The sequence below is a fragment of the Panthera pardus genome, unplaced genomic scaffold (genome assembly GCF_024362965.1).
Source record: "Panthera pardus isolate Hobbes unplaced genomic scaffold, ASM2436296v1 HiC_scaffold_18, whole genome shotgun sequence".
In the NCBI taxonomy this organism is placed as follows: domain Eukaryota; kingdom Metazoa; phylum Chordata; class Mammalia; order Carnivora; family Felidae; genus Panthera; species Panthera pardus.
In genome coordinates, this window is record NW_026526743.1 from 1,138,993 (window position 1) to 1,156,693 (window position 17,701).

General features: G+C 58.2%; 1 protein-coding gene across 1 annotated transcript; it reads left to right on the forward strand.

Moving 5' to 3' along the window:
* Nucleotides 1–9,575: 9,575 nt before the first annotated feature.
* On the forward strand, nt 9,576–17,690 carry KLC3 (kinesin light chain 3). The gene is made up of 13 exons (XM_019426004.2): nt 9,576–9,697; nt 12,938–13,203; nt 13,699–13,929; nt 14,241–14,310; nt 14,666–14,885; nt 15,221–15,308; nt 15,382–15,483; nt 15,906–16,079; nt 16,604–16,694; nt 16,784–16,824; nt 16,908–17,014; nt 17,204–17,267; nt 17,453–17,690. The coding sequence occupies exons 2-13, from the start codon at nt 12,946–12,948 to the stop codon at nt 17,522–17,524; spliced, it is 1,518 nt and encodes a 505-aa protein (XP_019281549.2). The 5' UTR covers nt 9,576–9,697; nt 12,938–12,945; the 3' UTR covers nt 17,525–17,690.
* Nucleotides 17,691–17,701: the final 11 nt, after the last annotated feature.

Consider the following 17,701-nt stretch of genomic DNA (forward strand, 5'->3'; position numbering starts at 1 on the left):
AGCTGGAGGGCGGCTGAGCCTCTCACCTCGCTGCCCGGGCACCGTGCCCACCCTGAACCCAGGCATGCCTTGTGCCCAGCCCCATGGCCTTGTATGGGCTGCCCCAGGGGCTGAGCGTCACATCAAGCTGATTCCCTGACCAAGTGCTGAGTCGGGCTGGCAGGGACAGCTGGCCCCCCGCCCAGGACACGGGACCGTGGCAGGGGACGTCCCAGGCACGTAGAAGCCACCCTCCCCTGGCCCTGCACTGGGCCGCCAGCACCTCCTATGCCCAGACTTCTCCTCCAGCCCCCAGTGGCCTTGACCTGGGCAAACAGCGGGTCCTGAGGCCTGCACCTGGGGAAGCCTTGCAATAGCCCCCCGGGAGGCCCGGTATCTGGTTTTGCGGAGACTTGCCCGTTGTCACCCAGCTATGGGGAGCACTTGGCGAAAGCCCAGGCCTGAACGCAGGACAGTGTAAGCCCAGAAGCCTGTGCTTGGGTGCACAGTGAGTAGGAGGGAAACTGAGGCTCTCCTGAGTCAAGAGGATTGGAACTCGAGGCCAGGTTGGGGGAAGGGGTTGCCCGCCCCCCCCCCCCCCAGCCGCGGGGCTGACGCTGAGAGATTTCCGCTGGGCTGGCAGGGAGGGGACAGGGAGGGACTCATCCTGGAAGGGAGCTTATTTTTAGAGGGCGCTTCGCTGTCGCCTCTGCAAAGACCTAGACCCCAGGCGCTGGGGCTGGGGGGACACAGGGACAGGTGTTGGGGGGGGTGGGGTCGCCACGTGTCTGAGTTAATTATAACCCGGCGTGTCGGGTGTCCGGGGTGTCACCTCCTTACAAGGGCAGCCGCTGACCCGGGAGGCCGCCCCCACCGCAGGGCGCAGGGGAAGGGGGCTGGGCAGCCACTTGGGTCAGAGCAGAGCACTCGCCCGCTCCTTCCCGCCAGATCCGGGCGGAGCAGGGACACTCCACCGTGACAGGGACCTGAAGGGCTGAGGAGCACATTCTGTGGACGCAGGGGTGGCTGAAGGAAGCTGCTTCCTCTGCCTAGAGGGCGCCAAGATTGCTGGGCAGGCGAGGCGAGTCCAGGGGCCAGGAGGAGTCCAGGGATCACCCAGGATTACAACCAAGAAGAGACCGTCCTTTTTTCCTCTGGGGCTCCTCCCTCCTCCCAGGTGTCCCCCATTTCTTCCCAGGCAGGTGGGGACTGACCTAGGGAAAGGGGGGCCTCTCTGCCTTTCCCCAGATTCCTGGTGGGGAGGGGGTGCTTAGAAAACTTTTCCTTGGGGCCCAGCCCCTGGTCTCTCCACCCACTGTCCCTTCCCACCAAGGTCGGAGTGGCAAAGCTCTCCTGCATGGCTAGGGAAACTGAGGCCCAGAGAACCAAAAGGAACTACACTGCAATAGTGAGGCATTTATCACGTCAACAATATTTTTTAAGTCTATTTATTTATTTTGAGAGAGGGAGGGAGGGAGGGAGAGAGAGAGCACGCAAGAGCAGGGGAGGCAGAGAGAGGAAGAGAGAGAATCCGAAGCAGCCTCTGCCCCGGCAGCACAGAGCCGGGCCCTGGGGCTCGAACCCACAAACCGTGAGAACATGACCTGAGCCGAAACCAAGAGTCGGACGCTTAACCCACTGAGCCACGCAGGCGCCCCTCAACAATTCTTTATTAAGCACTTACTGGGGAGACAGCAGAAAACGACCAAAACCACTGCCCTCATGGAGGTGACACTTTAGTGAGCGTGGAAAGTAAACATATGCTGTAATGTCAGGGGCCACAGGGCTCTGACAGAAAATCAAAGAGGGTAAGAGGTGAGAGCGAAGGCACAGCAGAGGAGGTCAGGTCAGGCATGTCAGGGGAAGTGACATCTGAGCAGCGACCTGAGGGGGAGAAGGGAGCCAGCTATGTGAGGATCTGGAAGCGGAACAGCAGGTGCAAAGGCCCTGAGGTGGGAGTGGCTTGGAGTATCTGAGAGACAAGGAAGAAGCTGGAGGGCTGGAGCAGAGGGGAGAGTGGGAGGAAGAAGATGAGGGGATAGGAGCAGACCCATGGGACCCTAGGGACCATGGAGGAGTTTCCAGCACGCTGTGAGTGGACGGGAGCCCCTGAGGGCTGTGAACAAGGGAGAGACAGGATCCGGACACATCACACACACGTGCACGCACACACATACACACACACACACACAGGATTCAGCCCAGCCCAGCCCCCTGGAGCCCTAATAACCACTTATGGGGACATTTGACATTCCTTTTGGCCACACAGCATAAGAAGCACTTTCTGTGTTTGGGGAGGTTGCTGCCCTATGACAGCCTCCTTTAGAGAAGCCAAAAATGGCAGAAACTCGGTTTCCCAGAATCCTTTGCAGCACTATTCCAGTCGTGTGACCTGGGCTGGGTGGCTCAAACAGAGGGACCTTGGGCCTTGGGTCATGAGCTCTACTCCTTTACTTTCTTTGAGTCTCATAGAAACAGTCGGCCCTGGGGAGCCAAGACCCGCCCCCCCCCCCCGGTATATTCATCCCGGGCTCCAACCTCCCAAAGCCCGTCAGTCTCCCAGGCCTCCCCCTACCCTAGCTCAAGACCTCCTTCATGTTCTTCCCTTCTGCCCTCACCTCCTCCCTGATCTCCTGCCCCAAGCTGCCCCCTCCCACCTACTCTCTACCTGCAGCTTGCTCCTGCGCATAGAACTTGCCATGGCTCCCCAGTGCCCTCAGGCTACATGAGTATTTGTTGACTCCGGAAATAACAGTAGCCTTATCGGTCCATTGGAAACCATTCTACCCAGCTCATGCAGAAAAGGGCCTGACTACCAAATATTAGGTGCTTACAAAAATCATTGAAAGGGTTGAACATCTCTCGCCTCCCCCCCCCCCCCCCCCAGAACCACGCTCCCTTTAGAACGCTGGACACGCTAGAAGGAGGTTAGCATGGATGTTGAGTGGCCACTCCACAGTCCCCACCCTAACCGTTAAGTCTTAGGGAGCACTCCTGTATGTCAAGTGTAACGCGAAGTGCATTGTATATATTAACTCACTTAACACACCCAACAGTAAAGCTCAGAAAGGTGAAATGACTTGCCCAGGGTCGCGCAGCCTGAGAAGGGGCGGAGCTGGGAATCAAACAGGCACAAAGCTGCCAAGAGTAGGTTCAGGCTTTGACGAAGACAATGTACAGGCCTCTCCGCAAAGTCACATTGTCATCCCAGAGTCCCTTTCCTGGGGGACCTTCGGGCCCTGGTAATTTGGACCTCCTTCCCATGCCCCCTTCATCACCCCGGCCGTCTGGCTTCAGGGCCCAAGCATTGTATGTGTTTCAACCAATTTAATTCCCTGACCGTCCTAAGAGGTGTGTATTGAAAATTTCACAAATCAGAAAAGTGAAGCCCAGAGAGGTCGAGTTACTTGCCCAAAGTAACACAGCTGGGAAATAACAGAACCAAACTGGCCCAGGTAGTTAGTCCCTGAGTTTGTCTTTCTTATCCCTCCCCAATCCCACCTCTTCCTGCTGAGGCTCCATTTTACAGAAGATGGACACTGAGGCTGCAAAAAGGGCCAGGAGGGGGTGCCCGGGTGGCTCATCCGTTGAGCCTCTGACTCTTGATTTCAGCTCAGGTCATGATTCCAGGGTCGTGGGATCGAGTCCCACATTGGGCTCCATGCTGAGTGTGGAGCTTGCTTGAGATTCTCTCTCTTTTCCCTCTGTCTCTCTCCCCAACTCGTTCCCTTTCTCTTTAAAATAATTTTAAACGGGGGGGGGGGGGGGCAAGGATTGACCCAAGGCAACAGCCGGCATACTAGAATTTCAGGATTCTAAAATTTTAGAATTTTCCTTTCACCCCTAAGCCCTGGCATTACAGAACATCCCTGCTCCCAAACCCTCCCTTTTATCTACCACCTCCTCTGTCCCCACCCCTCCCCTAGGGATGAGGCTGCCACCTCCAGGAGAGGCTCCAAGAAGCAGCACTTCACCCCCATGAGCCATCACCCCAGAATGCTCTCCTCACCCAACTCCAAAATGCCTCTCCCAATCCTGGCAGTCCACGAACCCAACGGTTCAGGGAAGACAAGACATAAATCCAAGCCAGTCCCAGAACTGAAGAACCAGAGAGTTAAGGACGTGTCTGCTCCTTCTTGTTCCCCAAGAATCCCTGCGATCCACTGGATGTCAGACCTCCCGGTGGTGGAGCTGGTGGCAGAAAGACAGGCAAACAAGATAGTCTTTCATGACTCCCCACCAGCCCTACTCCAGTCCCTCCAAATCCATCTTTATCAACATAGCTATACATTTTCCTCTAGGGGTTGCTTTAGCTGCATCTTAGTTTCTTGCTGTTGTTTTTTGGTTGTTTTTACATTCTACTATTTCGAATGTATTCTTTACTTTGAAAATGTTATATGTGGAATGTATGGACGGTCACATTTATTAATATTTTAGTCTCTTAAATTTACCTCTGTGTTAAGGTATAACTTATATACCGCAAAGTGCCCTAATCTTAAGATCGATGAACTTTTATGTATATTTATACATAAATCTTTTTTATTGGGGCACTTGGCTGGCTCAGCAAGAAGAGCACGCTGCTCTTGATATTGGGATCGTAAGTTCAAGCCCCAATTGGGTGTAGAGATTTCCATATATAAATGGATTATATCTATATCTATCTATATATATCTATATATATCTATATCTATATATATCTATATATATCTATATATATCTATATATATCTATATATATCTATATCTATATATATATATATATATATAAATGGATAAAAGATGAGACATCACTTAATGAAATAATGTGCTACTATGCAGCTGATGGGGCCTGGGTGGCTCAGTCAGTTAAGCATCAGACTTCAGTTCAGGTCATTATCTCGTCATTCGCGAGTTCAAGCCCCACATCGGGCTCTTTGCTGTCGGTGCAGAGCCCGCTTTGCGTCCTCTGTCCCCCCCCCACTCTGCCCCACTCGTACACACACACACACTCTCTCTCTCTCTCTCTCTCAAAACTAAACATTTTTTTAAGTTAAAAGAAAGAAAAACTTGGCAGCTGTTAAAAAGAATAAAGGTAATCTAGGGGCACCTGGGTGGCTCCGTCGGTTGAGCATCCAACTTCAGCTCAGGTCGTAATCTCCCGTCTGTGAGTTCGAGCCCCGCGTCGGGCTCTGTGCTGACAGCTCAGAGCCTGGAGCCTGCTTCGGATTCTGTGTCTCCCTCTCTCTCTGCCCCTCCCCTGCTCGTGTTCTGTCTCTCTCTCTCTCAAAAATAAACATTAAAAAAAAAAAAGAATAAAGCTGATCTATAGGTACCGCTTTGGAACAATTGCCAAATGTCTTAATCCATTCAGGATGCTGAATTACCGACTGGATGGCTACTAAACAACAGAAATTTATTGCTCATGGTCCTGGAAAGCGGGAAGTCTGAGAGCAGGGTGCCAGCTGCTCAGGTGGAGGTCCTCTTCTAGAACACAGACTGCTTGTATCCTCACGAGGGAGGAAGGATGAATCCTAATATCATCACCTTTGAGGGTTAGGATTTCAACATGTGAATCTGGAGGGAATACAGACATTCAGACCATAGCACCAAGATATATCGGGGGGGGGGGGGGTTGGAATATGTATCTATTGCCACAAAAATGCCATGAAACACACCACACCAAAATGCAGTCACTTTATTTTTTTTTATGTCTATTTTTGAGAGACAAAGAGCACGAGTGGGGGAGGGGCAGAGAGAGCCCGGGACAGAGCATCCCAGGCGAACCCAGTGGTGACAACAGAGAGCCCGATGTGGGGCTCGAACTCATGAACCGTGAGATCATGACCTGAGCCAAAGTCGGACGCTCAACCGACTGAGCCACCCAGGTGCCCCAAAATGCAGTCACTTTATTTTTTTAAAATTTTTAATGTTTATTTATTTTTGGGAGAGAGAGAGAGGGAGAGAGAGAGAGAGAACAAGCGGGGGAGGGCAGAGAGAGAGGGAGACCCAGAATCCGAAGCAGGCTCCAGGCTCTGAGCTGTCAGCACAGAGCCCGGCGCGGGGCTCGAACCCACAAACTGCGAGATCATGACCCGAGCCGAAGTCAGATGCTTAACTCACTGAGCCTCCCAGGTGCCTCCCGAAATGCAGTCACTTTAAAACAGATGTGCGTTTGGCTGAGAGGTGGCTGATCTGGGCTGGGCTCAGCTGGGAAGGTCTGCCCAATACTGTTAAAAGCAAGAAGAGCAGGCCCCAAATAGAGCCATTTATGCTAAGCCCCATGTCACCAAACTGGGACTTAAGACGGTTTCAGCTCTCCTGGAAATGCAATGTTAACCCGGTCAGTCAGGAGTCACCTGATCAACACTAGGAAGGTCATTCTCCTGATAGATCTCTGCCATCCCCTAAAGGAAAAAGTAACCTCGCAATAATCAACCCACTTTTTTGCATCGTTTAAATTCCTTGTTCCTGCTCCCTTCTGCCTAAAAGGTCTTTGATTTTCAACAGCTCCTGGGGACCCCTTTCCATCTGCTGGGCTGGGACGGGTTCAAATTGATTTTTGCTCAAAAAAACTTCTAAACTTTGTAACGTGCCTCAGGTTACTTTTTAACATTGTGGGGTGTGGGCCAAAGGGGGGACAGCCACACGAGGGAAGCCTTTCTCACACCTCTTGTTGGTTGCAAACAGAAACACTCTCAGCCTCTTAAGGTCTAAGCCCAGACCTTAGGGGGACAGAGGATCCGAAGCAGGCTTTGCCCTGACAGCAGCCAGCCCAATGCGGGGCTCAAACTCACGAGCCATGAGATCATAACCTGAAGTTGGATGCTCAACCGACTGAGCCCCCCAGCAATGCCCCAACATTAGTGAACTTTTTAAATTAAAAAGAAACTGGTGAGTTTAAGAAAAAAAAAAAAAAAAAAAACATGGCTAAGAGGGAGGGGCATGTGGCTGGCTCAGTCGGTAGAACATGCAACGCTTGATCTCAGGGTTGTAAGTTCGAGCCCCATGTTGGGTGTAGAGATTCCTTAAAAATAAAATCTTAAAAAAAATAATAACAATAAAAACTGTAGCCAAGAGGCGAAAATAGAAAAGCCTGCAACTCATGTACCCATTTTCCCGGCACGGCAAACTGAGGCCTTCAGTGATAGGATAGAGGTTTTGTTCAGTGCCGTCTTGGCGATGATCTTGGGCAGTGGATTTCTCCTCTCTGAGCCTCAGTTTCCTCATCTTTAGATAAGGCTAGTAATGGGGTGCCTGGGTGGCTCAGTTGGTTAAGCGTTCAGCTTCCACTCAGGTCATGATCTTGCAGTTTGTGAGTTCAAGCCCAGTGTCGGGATCCATGCTGACAACTCAGAGCCTGAAGCCTGCTTCAGATTCTGTGTTTCCCTCTCTCTCTGCCGCTCTCTCGCTCTCTCTCTCGAAACAAATAAACATTTTTTTTTTAAACTTTTTTTTTTTTTTTTTTTAAAGATAAGGCTAGTAACAATGCCTACGGCGGCCGTGTGGATTCAGGGGCTTTGTCACTCCTTAGCTGTGTGATCTTGGACAGGTCACTTGGCCTCTCTGTGTTTCATCTTCTTCACCTGTGGAATGGGTTAATCGTGGCACCTCCTCTGTCAGGCTGGTGTCGATTCACAGTTCATTTACAGGATTTGGCATAGGGCCCATCCTGGGCCAGAACTCAGAAACCCCAGCCCTCATGGGTTTGTGCAAAAGTGCGTGGCACAGGGCCAGCCTGAAGAAATGGTATCTTGGTTAATAATTTCGTCTTTCAGTCTTGATCTCACTTAATCCTCACCACTATGGTCTATGGACAGCGTGATCATTCAGGTTTTATAGATGAGGAAATGGGCGCTCTAGAAACATCGCTTGCCCCCGGGTTACGAGGGGAAACAGCAAGATCAGAATTTGAACTCAGATCTACCTGGCTCCAACTCCCTCCCCCCACCCCCCCAGCGGTACGAGCGCAGACACACACACACACACACACACACACACACACACACACTCACACACACTGTGTTTACCACGTGCCACTCTGTTCTAAGCTTTTACAGGGATTACTCACTAATCCCACAACAGCCTCGAAAAGTAGGTTTCCTGTGAGTCCTGTTCTGCAGACCAGGAACCTTAGGCCAGAGACGTTAGTTCCTGGCTCGGGGGTCACACAGCCAGCACATGATGTGCAGGTCCCGCACTGCCTCTCCGTAAGCATGTGGCAGATCCAGAGCCTGATGTCCAGTCCCCTGAGGCCAACCCGGTGAGGGAGGGGGGGAAGAGTTTGACCCTTTCTACCCTGTTCCTTAGAAATACCTGGAGAAGTTAGAGCGTGAATTTGAGTTGTGTTTTCCATTATTCAACCAACAGTTATTCGCCCAAGTGACTCCTCTGTGTTCAGCCTGTGCTGGGTGGCACTGGGGACACAATGGTGACTGAGACGCCTTGGCCCAGCAGGTCCCCTCTTGGGGACTACATTCGAATATTGGGGATAGACCTGTCTTCAAGACAGTGATGACCCAGAACGGGCACGACTGAGATGTGGGAGCCCAGAAGGCTACCGGATTCAGAAAGGGACGTCTCATCCGGCCTTGGGGTCCCCAGAGGGCTTCCGGGAGGAGGGAGCATCTGCACTGGGGCTCAGAGAACAAGGGAGCAGAAGGCAGGTTGGCTGAGGCTCGGAGGGAAGGTGCTGATCTGCGCTGTGGTCTGGGGCCTGGATCACGGGCCCGCAGCGCTCTCTGCTGGAAGCATCCTGTAGTGCAGGACTGGGGTACGGCAGGAGTATGGAAACGCCTCCAGCTGAACCGAATTCTACGATGTGAAAATCCTGTGCGCCCAGCTTTGGCCGATTTACGTTTCTAAGACCTGACTTCACTCAGTCAACTGCTCGACAAATTGCTTATTGAGCACATACTTGGCACCAGGATCTGCTCTAGTGTTGAAGATCCGATGCTGACAATACAGAGTCCCATCTATATATGACCTCATTCAACCCTGGCAGCCTTTGACTATCCCCATTTTACAGACTCAGCACGTTGGGCACACACACAGAGTTTAAGTTACTTGCCCAAGGGCTTCGCAGCCAGTAGGTGCCGAAGTCAACTTTGAACACAGACCCCAAGCTTTAGCCATTACATCACCTCGCCAACCACGTGATGAGACACAGCAATAGGACATAACGTTACCTAGAATCATTTTAGGCCCTGAGAAGTTTTGCGAACCAGATCAAGCCGGGGAATGCGGGAGTGTTTTGGTGGGACAGTGTCATTTAGAAGGGGCAGTCGGGGAAGGCCTCTGGGACGAAGCGGCCTTTGAGAAGCTACCAGACGGACGGATGGGATCCGTGGGGCAGAGGGGGCCGAGAGCGGCCGGCCCTGCAAGAAAGCCATCGGTCTGGGATCCAAAGTTTCCAACATTCCAGCTTCTCTGGGACCCGGCTGGCCGGACTCCATTGCGCCGGAATCATCCTCAGATTCGACGGGCCCCGCGGCCTGCGGGTTCGGCCTGCGCGGGTGGTGCTGCTCCCGCAGGGCCGGGACCGCGGGGGCTCCGGTGGAGCCGGGCGGGGGGCGGGGCCGGCCTCACCTGCGGGGGCGGGGCTCCAGGCCGCCCCGCCCCTCGGAGGAGCCGCCCGCGGCCGGAGACCCGGGGCGCCGCCGGGAGCGGCGGGGCGAGCGCGGCGTGCCGGACGCGGGCGGGCGCGTAGCGGCGGAGCGGGTTCCGGAGCCGTCCGCGCTCAGGTGGGCGCCGAGGTGCCGGGCGGGGGGTCCCGGGGCCTTCGAGGATGGGGGCGGGGGCGGGAGGGTGAGGGCCGGGGCCCGGCGCACCCTTGGGCCCGCCGGCCTGGGGGACGGGGACGGGCCTTGGGGCCCCTGGACCCCCCCTGCCCCCGCCCTGGGGCTCCCCCCCCAGCTCCCCGGGTCTGGAGGCCTAGCTGGGGCCGCGCCCCCTCCCCCGTGCGCAGGTAAACAGGAGCGAAGACGGGGCGGGGCCTGGGGAATAGGGGGGGCCCTTGTGACGCCCCGGCGCCGCGGGGGAAGCCCGGGTGCGCGGGGTCGGCAGGGTCAGACGGCCAGGGGTAAGGTGTGCGGTTTGGGGGGCTGGCCATGATGGGGGCCGCCTGATGCAGGTGTGTGTGTGTGTGTGTGTGTGTGTGTGTGTGTGTGTGGAGAGACGGTGTGCGAAGCTCCGGTGTGGGCGCGGTGGTGTCAGGCCGTGGGTGTGGGTGAGAAAGGGCGACGGACGGGCGGGGTCGCCCTGGGAGGGGCGCGGAGGGACCGCGTGGATGACGGGGAACGGCTTCCGAGAGATGGGAACGTGGGCGACACCTCGGACGGTGTGTCTCATGCGGGGGGGCGGGGGGCGCTGCGGGTGTGGGACGCAGTTGCACTGTTTATAGGATTAGGTGTGAGGGTGCGGGCGGGGTGGAGGAGGGGTGGGTGATGGGGGACCCACGCGGACGTGCAGGGTGGCTGTGTGATTCTCCCCGTCGGCCGTGAGCGTGGTGCGCACGGGGCTGAGCGTGCGAAAGGGAGTTTGTTGCTTGGGGGGGGGCGGGTACCGAGTGCGGGAACCGGTGTGTGTCGAGGCGGCGGGCCACGTGGCGTGTGGCTGTGGTCAAGCTGGTGGGTGGCGCCAGCAAGAGCGTTCGGCTCGGCGGAAGTCCACGCGGGCAAAATGGTGGGGACGGTGGTTGTGGTCGTCAGGCCGCCTCTCCGTGAACTTGGGGGACGGTGACTTCGTCTCGTGGGGCTCGTGTGGGAGGCGTGACACGCAGTATGGCGTGGCGTGCGCGCACGTACGTACGTATAGCGAGAGACCCGCGTATCCGTAGAGATGGCTGGCGAGTGAGAGCCGACGGTGTATAAAATCCATGATTCCGCGACCCCCTGACCGTGTGTCTAAGTGCACAGGTTTGGGAGCACGTGCGTAGGTGCCCGAACCGCGGGGGCTGCTTCCGACGGAGCGGTCCGCTTAAGTGACGTGTGGCGTGAGAGGGTGTGTGTCCAAGCCGCGGACCCGCCTCTGCGGGTCTCCGCCGCTGTCTGTGCCCACAGTGGGCGCCTGCTTGTGACGGCACAACGGAGCCTGAGTTCAGGGGTCGTTTGCACGCCCACGCTTGAAGCTCTGTGTGTCCGTGTGTGTGCTGCGTGGGTGTTGTGAATCCCTGGCCGGCCCGGCAGGGGGTGGGGGGGTGCTGGAGGAAGGAGGAAGGTGCACAGTGAATCCGGACTTTATGTGTGTGTGCGTGCGTGCGCGCGCGCGCGCACTCGTACCCCTGGAGGAGACAATGGTCATATAATGGAGAGTTAGCTCCTTGCAGGACCATATGAGCGTGGGAGAGAGATGTCATGGGTAAAAGTGCACGAGAAGAGGCTGAATGTGATTTGGGATTTGATGGTATTTTCACTAGTGAGGGGGCACAGAGTTTCTGTGTGTGTTGGCTTTTATTTCGTTTTATTATTAATGTTTGTTTATTTTTGAGAGAGAGAGAGAGAGAACACAAGCAGAGGAGGGGGAGAGAGAGAGGGAGACACAGAATCGGAAGCAGGCTCCAGGCTCTGAGCTGTCAGCACAGAGCCCGACGCGGGGGCTCGAACGCACGGACCGCGAGGTCATGACCTGAGCCCAAGTCGGGCGGTTTAACCAACTGAGCCACCCGGGCGCCCCTGTTGGCTTTTACTTCTGAGAGGAAAATATACTTTTGTGCTGGGTTGGAGTTCCACGAGGAAAGCGTGTTATTTCTGTGTATGTGTGTGTGCCCGAGTTAGTATGTTGCATTGGGATTTTTTTTTTTTTTAATGTATTTATTTTGAGAGAGCGTGACCAGGTCAGGGCAGATAGAAACCCCAGCAGGCTCCCCACTGTCAGTGTGGGGCTCGAACTCACGAACCATGAGATCACGGCCTGAGCCGAAGTCGGACGCTCAACCGACTGAACCACCCAGGCACCCCACGTTATATATTTAAGAAGGGAGTGTGTGTGTGTGTGTGCGCGTGTGTGTTTCTGAGAAACTAGGTATGTGTTGTGCTGTATTTGAAAAAAGAAAGAGCATGTATTCTGTTTCTGAGAGGAGAATGTGTGTGCCACCCTGTGTGATTAAGAAGGGAGGTTGTGGGGCGCCTGGGTGGCTCAGTCGGTTGAGGGTTCCAGAGGCCCCACCAGCTGTGTCACTGACTTTGTCACCCACATACAACCACATGAAGCGCCACATGTGAGACCCCCACGCGTCACCCTCTAGGCCTCGGACTCTGAGCTGTCACATGGCCAATGTGACATCCATGGGCCGTGCCTGGCACACGTGTGTCCCAACATGCCTTGGGCTGGCGGAGCCCATCTGCCGTGGAGGGCGGAGCCCCTGTTCCCTTGGGATCTGTCGGCATCTCAGGCCCCGGGAGCTGACACATGGGCCCCCCCCTTTCCTGACCCCCCAATTCCAGAGGGCTCCTCTGCTTCTGGTGCCCCAGCCCCTTGGCCCTCATCTCCGGGCCCCACCCCACCCCCAGTGGTCTGACTGGTTCCCAACAAAAACACCCTAAGAATGAGCTCACGGAGAGGCTGCTGCCTCCACACGCCCCGCCCCACACGCCCAGCCGAGGAGGGCGCCTCCAGTCCCAGGTCACATAGCCCGGAGTGCTGGGCCAGGGTACCTGGGGCCCTTGGGGTGGAGGGGCCTGGCCAGGTGAGCTCAGGGCAGGTGAGAGGCCACAAGACCACCGTTTGCCCTCTTTTGGTCAGTGGCACACGGGGTTTGGAGTTGCCCTCAGGGCAGGGCCCTGGGCTGAGGACAGGCAAAGCTAGACTAGAACGTTTCCAGTTGCTGGAATGGGTGTGGGACAGGGAGCCGGCTGGCGTGGGGAGGGCACGGAGGCAGAGGGCTGGCGGGCTGGGGAGAGAGTCGGGAAGGGTCCTGCTGGCGGCTGACGGGCTGGCTTGCCTGGCTCCGGCAATGACGATCCCCCAATCCCTGCCGCCCCCAGGAGCGGCGATGTCCGTGCAGGTGGCGGCCCCCGGAAACGCGGCGCTGGGCCCGGAGCGCCTGAGCCCCGAGGAGCTGGTGCGCCAGACGCGGCAGGTGGTCCAGGGGCTGGAGGCCCTGCGGGCGGAGCACCGTGGCCTGGCCAGGCACCTGGCGGAGGCCCTGGCAGGGCAGGGCCTGGTGGCGGGCTTGGAGCTGCTGGAAGAAAAGCAGCAGGTGGTGAGCCACGCGCTGGAGGCCATCGAGCTGGGACTGGGTGAGGCCCAGGTATGAGGGGACCGGCCATCCCGCTGTGGTGCGGGGGAGGCTCGGAGCTGGGAGGAGGCCCAGGGATGAAGGGGGCAGGTGTGTGGGGTGGGGGAGGGAAGCCTGGAGCAGGGAAGGCCTAGGCTGGGTTAGGCTTAGGGGTCCCTGGGCAGCATTACCGGGTCCTTGTGTGGGACGGGGGCCCCTGAACCAGATAGTGGCCGTCTATAGAACTTGTCCTGGGGAGACTTTGGGGGTTACCTGGGCAGAATGTGAAGTGTCCCTACGCATAATTTGTGTGCCTAGGTAAAATCAGAAGGGTCCCTGGGCAGGATGTGGGTACGCCCCTGGGAGCCTGTGCGTATGTATCCTTGGGGGTCACACGGAAGGGCCTCTGTAGAATCCGGGGGATCTTGGGTGGAATGGGGGTGCGCTGGCACGATCGGAGGCCCCGGGGGTGGACCAGGGGCTGTCTGGCAGGGTGGGGACCGGCCCCTGCTCCCCAACCCCCTACAGGTGCTGCTGGCCCTGTCCGCGCACGTGGGCTCCCTGGAGGCTGAGAAGCAGCGGCTGCGAGCGCAGGCCCGGCGGCTGGCCCAGGAGAACTCGTGGCTGCGGGAGGAGCTGGAGGAGACGCAGCGACGGCTGAGGGCCAGCGAGGAGGCCGTGGCCCAGCTGGAGGAGGAGAAGAGCCACCTCGAGTTCCTAGGGCAGCTGAGGCAGTATGACCCGCCCGCGGAGAACCAGGTGCTTCAGGGCCAGCGGGGGCCAGGGCCACAATGCGCTGCCCCCCCCCCCCCCCCACTGGCCCTCCTTAGGTACCCCACAGACCTGCACTCTCCACGGAGCCCCCAGCGCCGTAGACCCTTCAAAGAACCCCCTTGAATTTCCACAGAAGCCCCCCAGCTTCCACACCCCTCTCCAGATCCTCCCCGAGCCCTCCGGAAACTTCCCGAGGCTCCTGAACGCTACCTCCCTCAAACCCTGAGATCCAGGACCCCGGTCTCTAAAACAAACTTCCCAGCCCTCATGACTCCCCGCTTTCCTGTCCTCTGCAGCGGCCTGAATCCCCGCCTCGCCGGGACAGCCTGGCCTCCCTGTTCCCCAGTGAGGAGGAAGAGAGGAAAGGTGGGTGTGGGGGAGCACGCGATGGTGGGGCCGTGAGCCCCCAAGGTCTCCGGGCAGGGATGTGGGCCTCGGGGCCGGCTATCGGGAGTAAGTGGCTGGGCCAGGGTGGGTGGCAGCTGGCAGGGGAGGCTGGTCGCCGTGAAGCCAGCCCTCCACCCTTGCCTACCCCCCACCCCGGGTAGACCCCATGTTCACAGCCCTTGGACCAGTTAGACGCCTGCGATCCCGATCTCAGACGTCAGCCCAGCGGCCGGTGGGGCTGCGAGGCAGCTATAGTTCTGGGGGTGCATGCGTTCCCTTTCGTGGGGTGGGAGGGGTAGGAGACCTGCAGTGACTCGACGCCCCCCACCTGCAGGTCCGGAGGCAGTGGGGGCCGCAGCCGCTCAGCAGGGGGGCTATGAGATCCCCGCCCGCCTTCGGACCCTGCACAACCTCGTGATCCAGTACGCAGGGCAGGGCCGCTACGAGGTCGCCGTGCCACTGTGCCGCCAGGCCTTAGAGGACCTGGAGCGGAGCTCAGGCCACTGCCACCCTGACGTGGCCACCATGCTCAACATCCTGGCGCTGGTGTACCGGTGAGGGCCGCCGTCGGTCGTGGACCCGTTGCTGGGGGCAGGGGAGCCAGCATGGGGCACCTGGACTGGTGGGTGGGGGCGTCGAGAGGGATCTGGGGAAGCCACTGTAACCCAGGCAAAGAGGAATCCGAGAACGTGGGCAACAGACCCCAACAGACAGGGAAGAGACGTTGGGGTGGTTGGAGGCAATCTGGGGGTAAAGGGACCCTGTGCTAGACTTGGGAGGTACGGAGACCCAGAAGGGACCGCGGAAGGGTGGTGCCACCCCGCTTGGTTCAGCCAAGTACTACCCAGCACAGCTGACCGCCCCCCTCCGTCCCTGGGCCACCCCGCAGGGACCAGAACAAGTACAAAGAGGCCACAGACCTCCTCCACGATGCCCTGCAGATCCGGGAGCAGACGCTGGGCCCCGAGCACCCCGCGGTGAGGAGGGGACGAGGAGTGAGGGCTGCGGGGCCGTGCCTCCCACCCCTGACCTGCCTCCCCCGCTCCACAGGTGGCCGCCACCCTCAACAACCTGGCTGTGCTCTATGGGAAGCGCGGGCGTTACCGGGAGGCCGAGCCGCTGTGCCAGCGTGCCCTGGAGATCCGCGAGAAGGTATTGCCACCACCCCCTGCCCAGCACAGTCCCCTGCCCCTTCCCACTCAATCCTGATGCGCTGAAATCAGTGGCTCTCGCGTTGGAACCCTGATCCCATGATGTCCTTGCCATCTGATATCATGAGCACCCAGTTTGAGCCTAAATTACCCCATCACATGACTCACTACCCTTGACCTTCGGTGAGCTCCGCCTGATCTTGACTCTGATCCTCCTTAAAAATCCCCTCATGTGCCCTCCAACCCGGTCCTGACCTTCCAACCCCATCGGACCCCCCCCCCCATGACTCTGTGACCTGATAAATGGCATTTGTGTGACTTCTACCCTCCCGCAACTCCCCCCATTGATCCTATAAACCTTAACTCCTGGCCCCCATCACGGCTGCTGGCATCACGTGGCCCACCAATCCCACTGACCCCTAGGTCCTGGGCAGCGACCACCCGGACGTGGCCAAGCAGCTCAACAACCTGGCCCTGCTCTGCCAGAACCAGGGCAAGTTCGAGGAGGTGGAACAGCACTATGCCCGAGCCCTGAGCATTTATGAGGCCCTGGGGGGGCCCCACGACCCGAACGTGGCCAAGACCAAGAACAACCTGGTAGGCCATGGCGGGGCACAGGTACAACCTGGGGCGGACTGCCAGGGTCCCTCGGGAACGAACCCCATTGGCTCAAGGGTGGGACAGGCTGGAGGCCAGGATCCCCCCTCCTCTGCTGAGCCCCTGGAGGAGGGGGTCCTCTCCAACCTGGCCTCAGCTCGAGATCGCTCAGCACAGGAAGGACATGGAAACATCAGGAAACCACGCACATAGGTGGGGCCAAGATGTCAGTGTCCTATTTATTGAGCTCTAGCCTCCCCCCCCCCCTTTTTTAGTACCTTCCCGGTACCCTCCACTTCTTAAAGGGCCCTAGGAGGGAGGTGCTGTTACCGTCCCATTTTGCAAACGAGGAAATGGAGGCACAAAGAGGTGGTGTCACTAGCCCAAGGCAGAGCAGGAACCAGTCACCTGCCCTTGGTCACTAGGTGGGAGGCTGGGGGCGGGTGCGTCTGGCTCCTCCTGTAACACCGGGCCCAGGGAGGTAGATCGGAGCCGAGATCACCCAGGCCCTCCCCTCCCCGCAGGCCTCGGCCTACCTGAAACAGAACAAGTACCAGCAGGCAGAAGAGCTGTACAAAGAGATCCTCAGCCGGGAAGACCTGCCTGCCCCTCTGGGTGAGCCCCCTTCCCCGCCCCCCCCCCCCCCACCCCACCCCAGGTAACTTCTCAGTGTCCCCACTGCACTGTCCCCCATCTGTTCTTAGGAGCCCCCCCCACAGGCACGGCTGGGGACGCAGAACAGCAGGTGAGGATGGGCTTCGCTTCCGCCACAGGGGTGGGGCCTGGCTGAGAAGCGGGGACTGACCCCTTCCCCGGTGCCCTCCCCAGCCCCTGCGTCGGAGCAGCTCATTCTCCAAGTTCCGCGAGTCCCTCCGGCGTGGAAGCGAGAAGCTGGTCTCCCGTCTCCGAGGCGAGGGGGTGGCTGGGGCAGCAGGGTGAGTGGTCCACTGGGTCAGCACAGAGCCCGACGGCTGCAGCCTCTGCAACCCACCCCACCCCCTGTCCTGCTCGAGAACCGTCTATGGTTCCCATCTGCTCTGGGACACGAACAGTCAGATCAGGTGCTGGGACAGTCTTCCCCAGAGCAGGAGCCGGACCCTCCGGGACTCCCCCTCTTCTTACAGAATGAAGAGAGCCATGTCGCTCAATATGCTGAACGTGGATGGTCCAAAGGCTGCAGGGACCCAGGTGAGGGGGGCACTCGGGTCAAGGCTGGAGTAGGGGGCCACGCTGGGAGACCCAGAGGCAAGGCTGGGTCCGGTCAGGCTAGAGTGGGGACAGAGACAGGGATGGACCAGCTAGTGAGCACGCTGGGGGGCGGCCCTCACGGTGACTGGAGCCAGGCCTCGTCCTGCCCACGTGCCTGTCCGCAGTTCGCCAACCAGCACCTGAGCGAGGCTGCTCGGACCCTCAGCGCCAGCACCCAGGACCTGGGCCCCCGCTGAAGTTGACGGGACCACACGGCTCCAGCTTCTCAGGAAGAGTGGGGAAGGGGCGGAGGGTGGCCTTTCAGCTCCCGGATGACCTCTCCCCTGGGGGGGCCCCCGGGGTATCCGGCTTCGCTGTGCCCCGCTCTCCTCCTGCGATTAAAGGCTGTAGATTCGGAAGCCAGGAACGTCTGC

Coding starts and splice junctions, on each gene's coding strand:
- KLC3 (XM_019426004.2), top strand. CDS start 12,946: ATGTCCGTGCAGGTGGCGGCCCCCGGAAACGCGGCGCTGGGCCCGGAG. Junction 13,930..14,240: donor ACCCGCCCGCGGAGAACCAG/GTGCTTCAGGGC, acceptor TGTCCTCTGCAG/CGGCCTGAATCCCCGCCTCG. Junction 14,886..15,220: donor ATCCTGGCGCTGGTGTACCG/GTGAGGGCCGCC, acceptor GCCACCCCGCAG/GGACCAGAACAAGTACAAAG.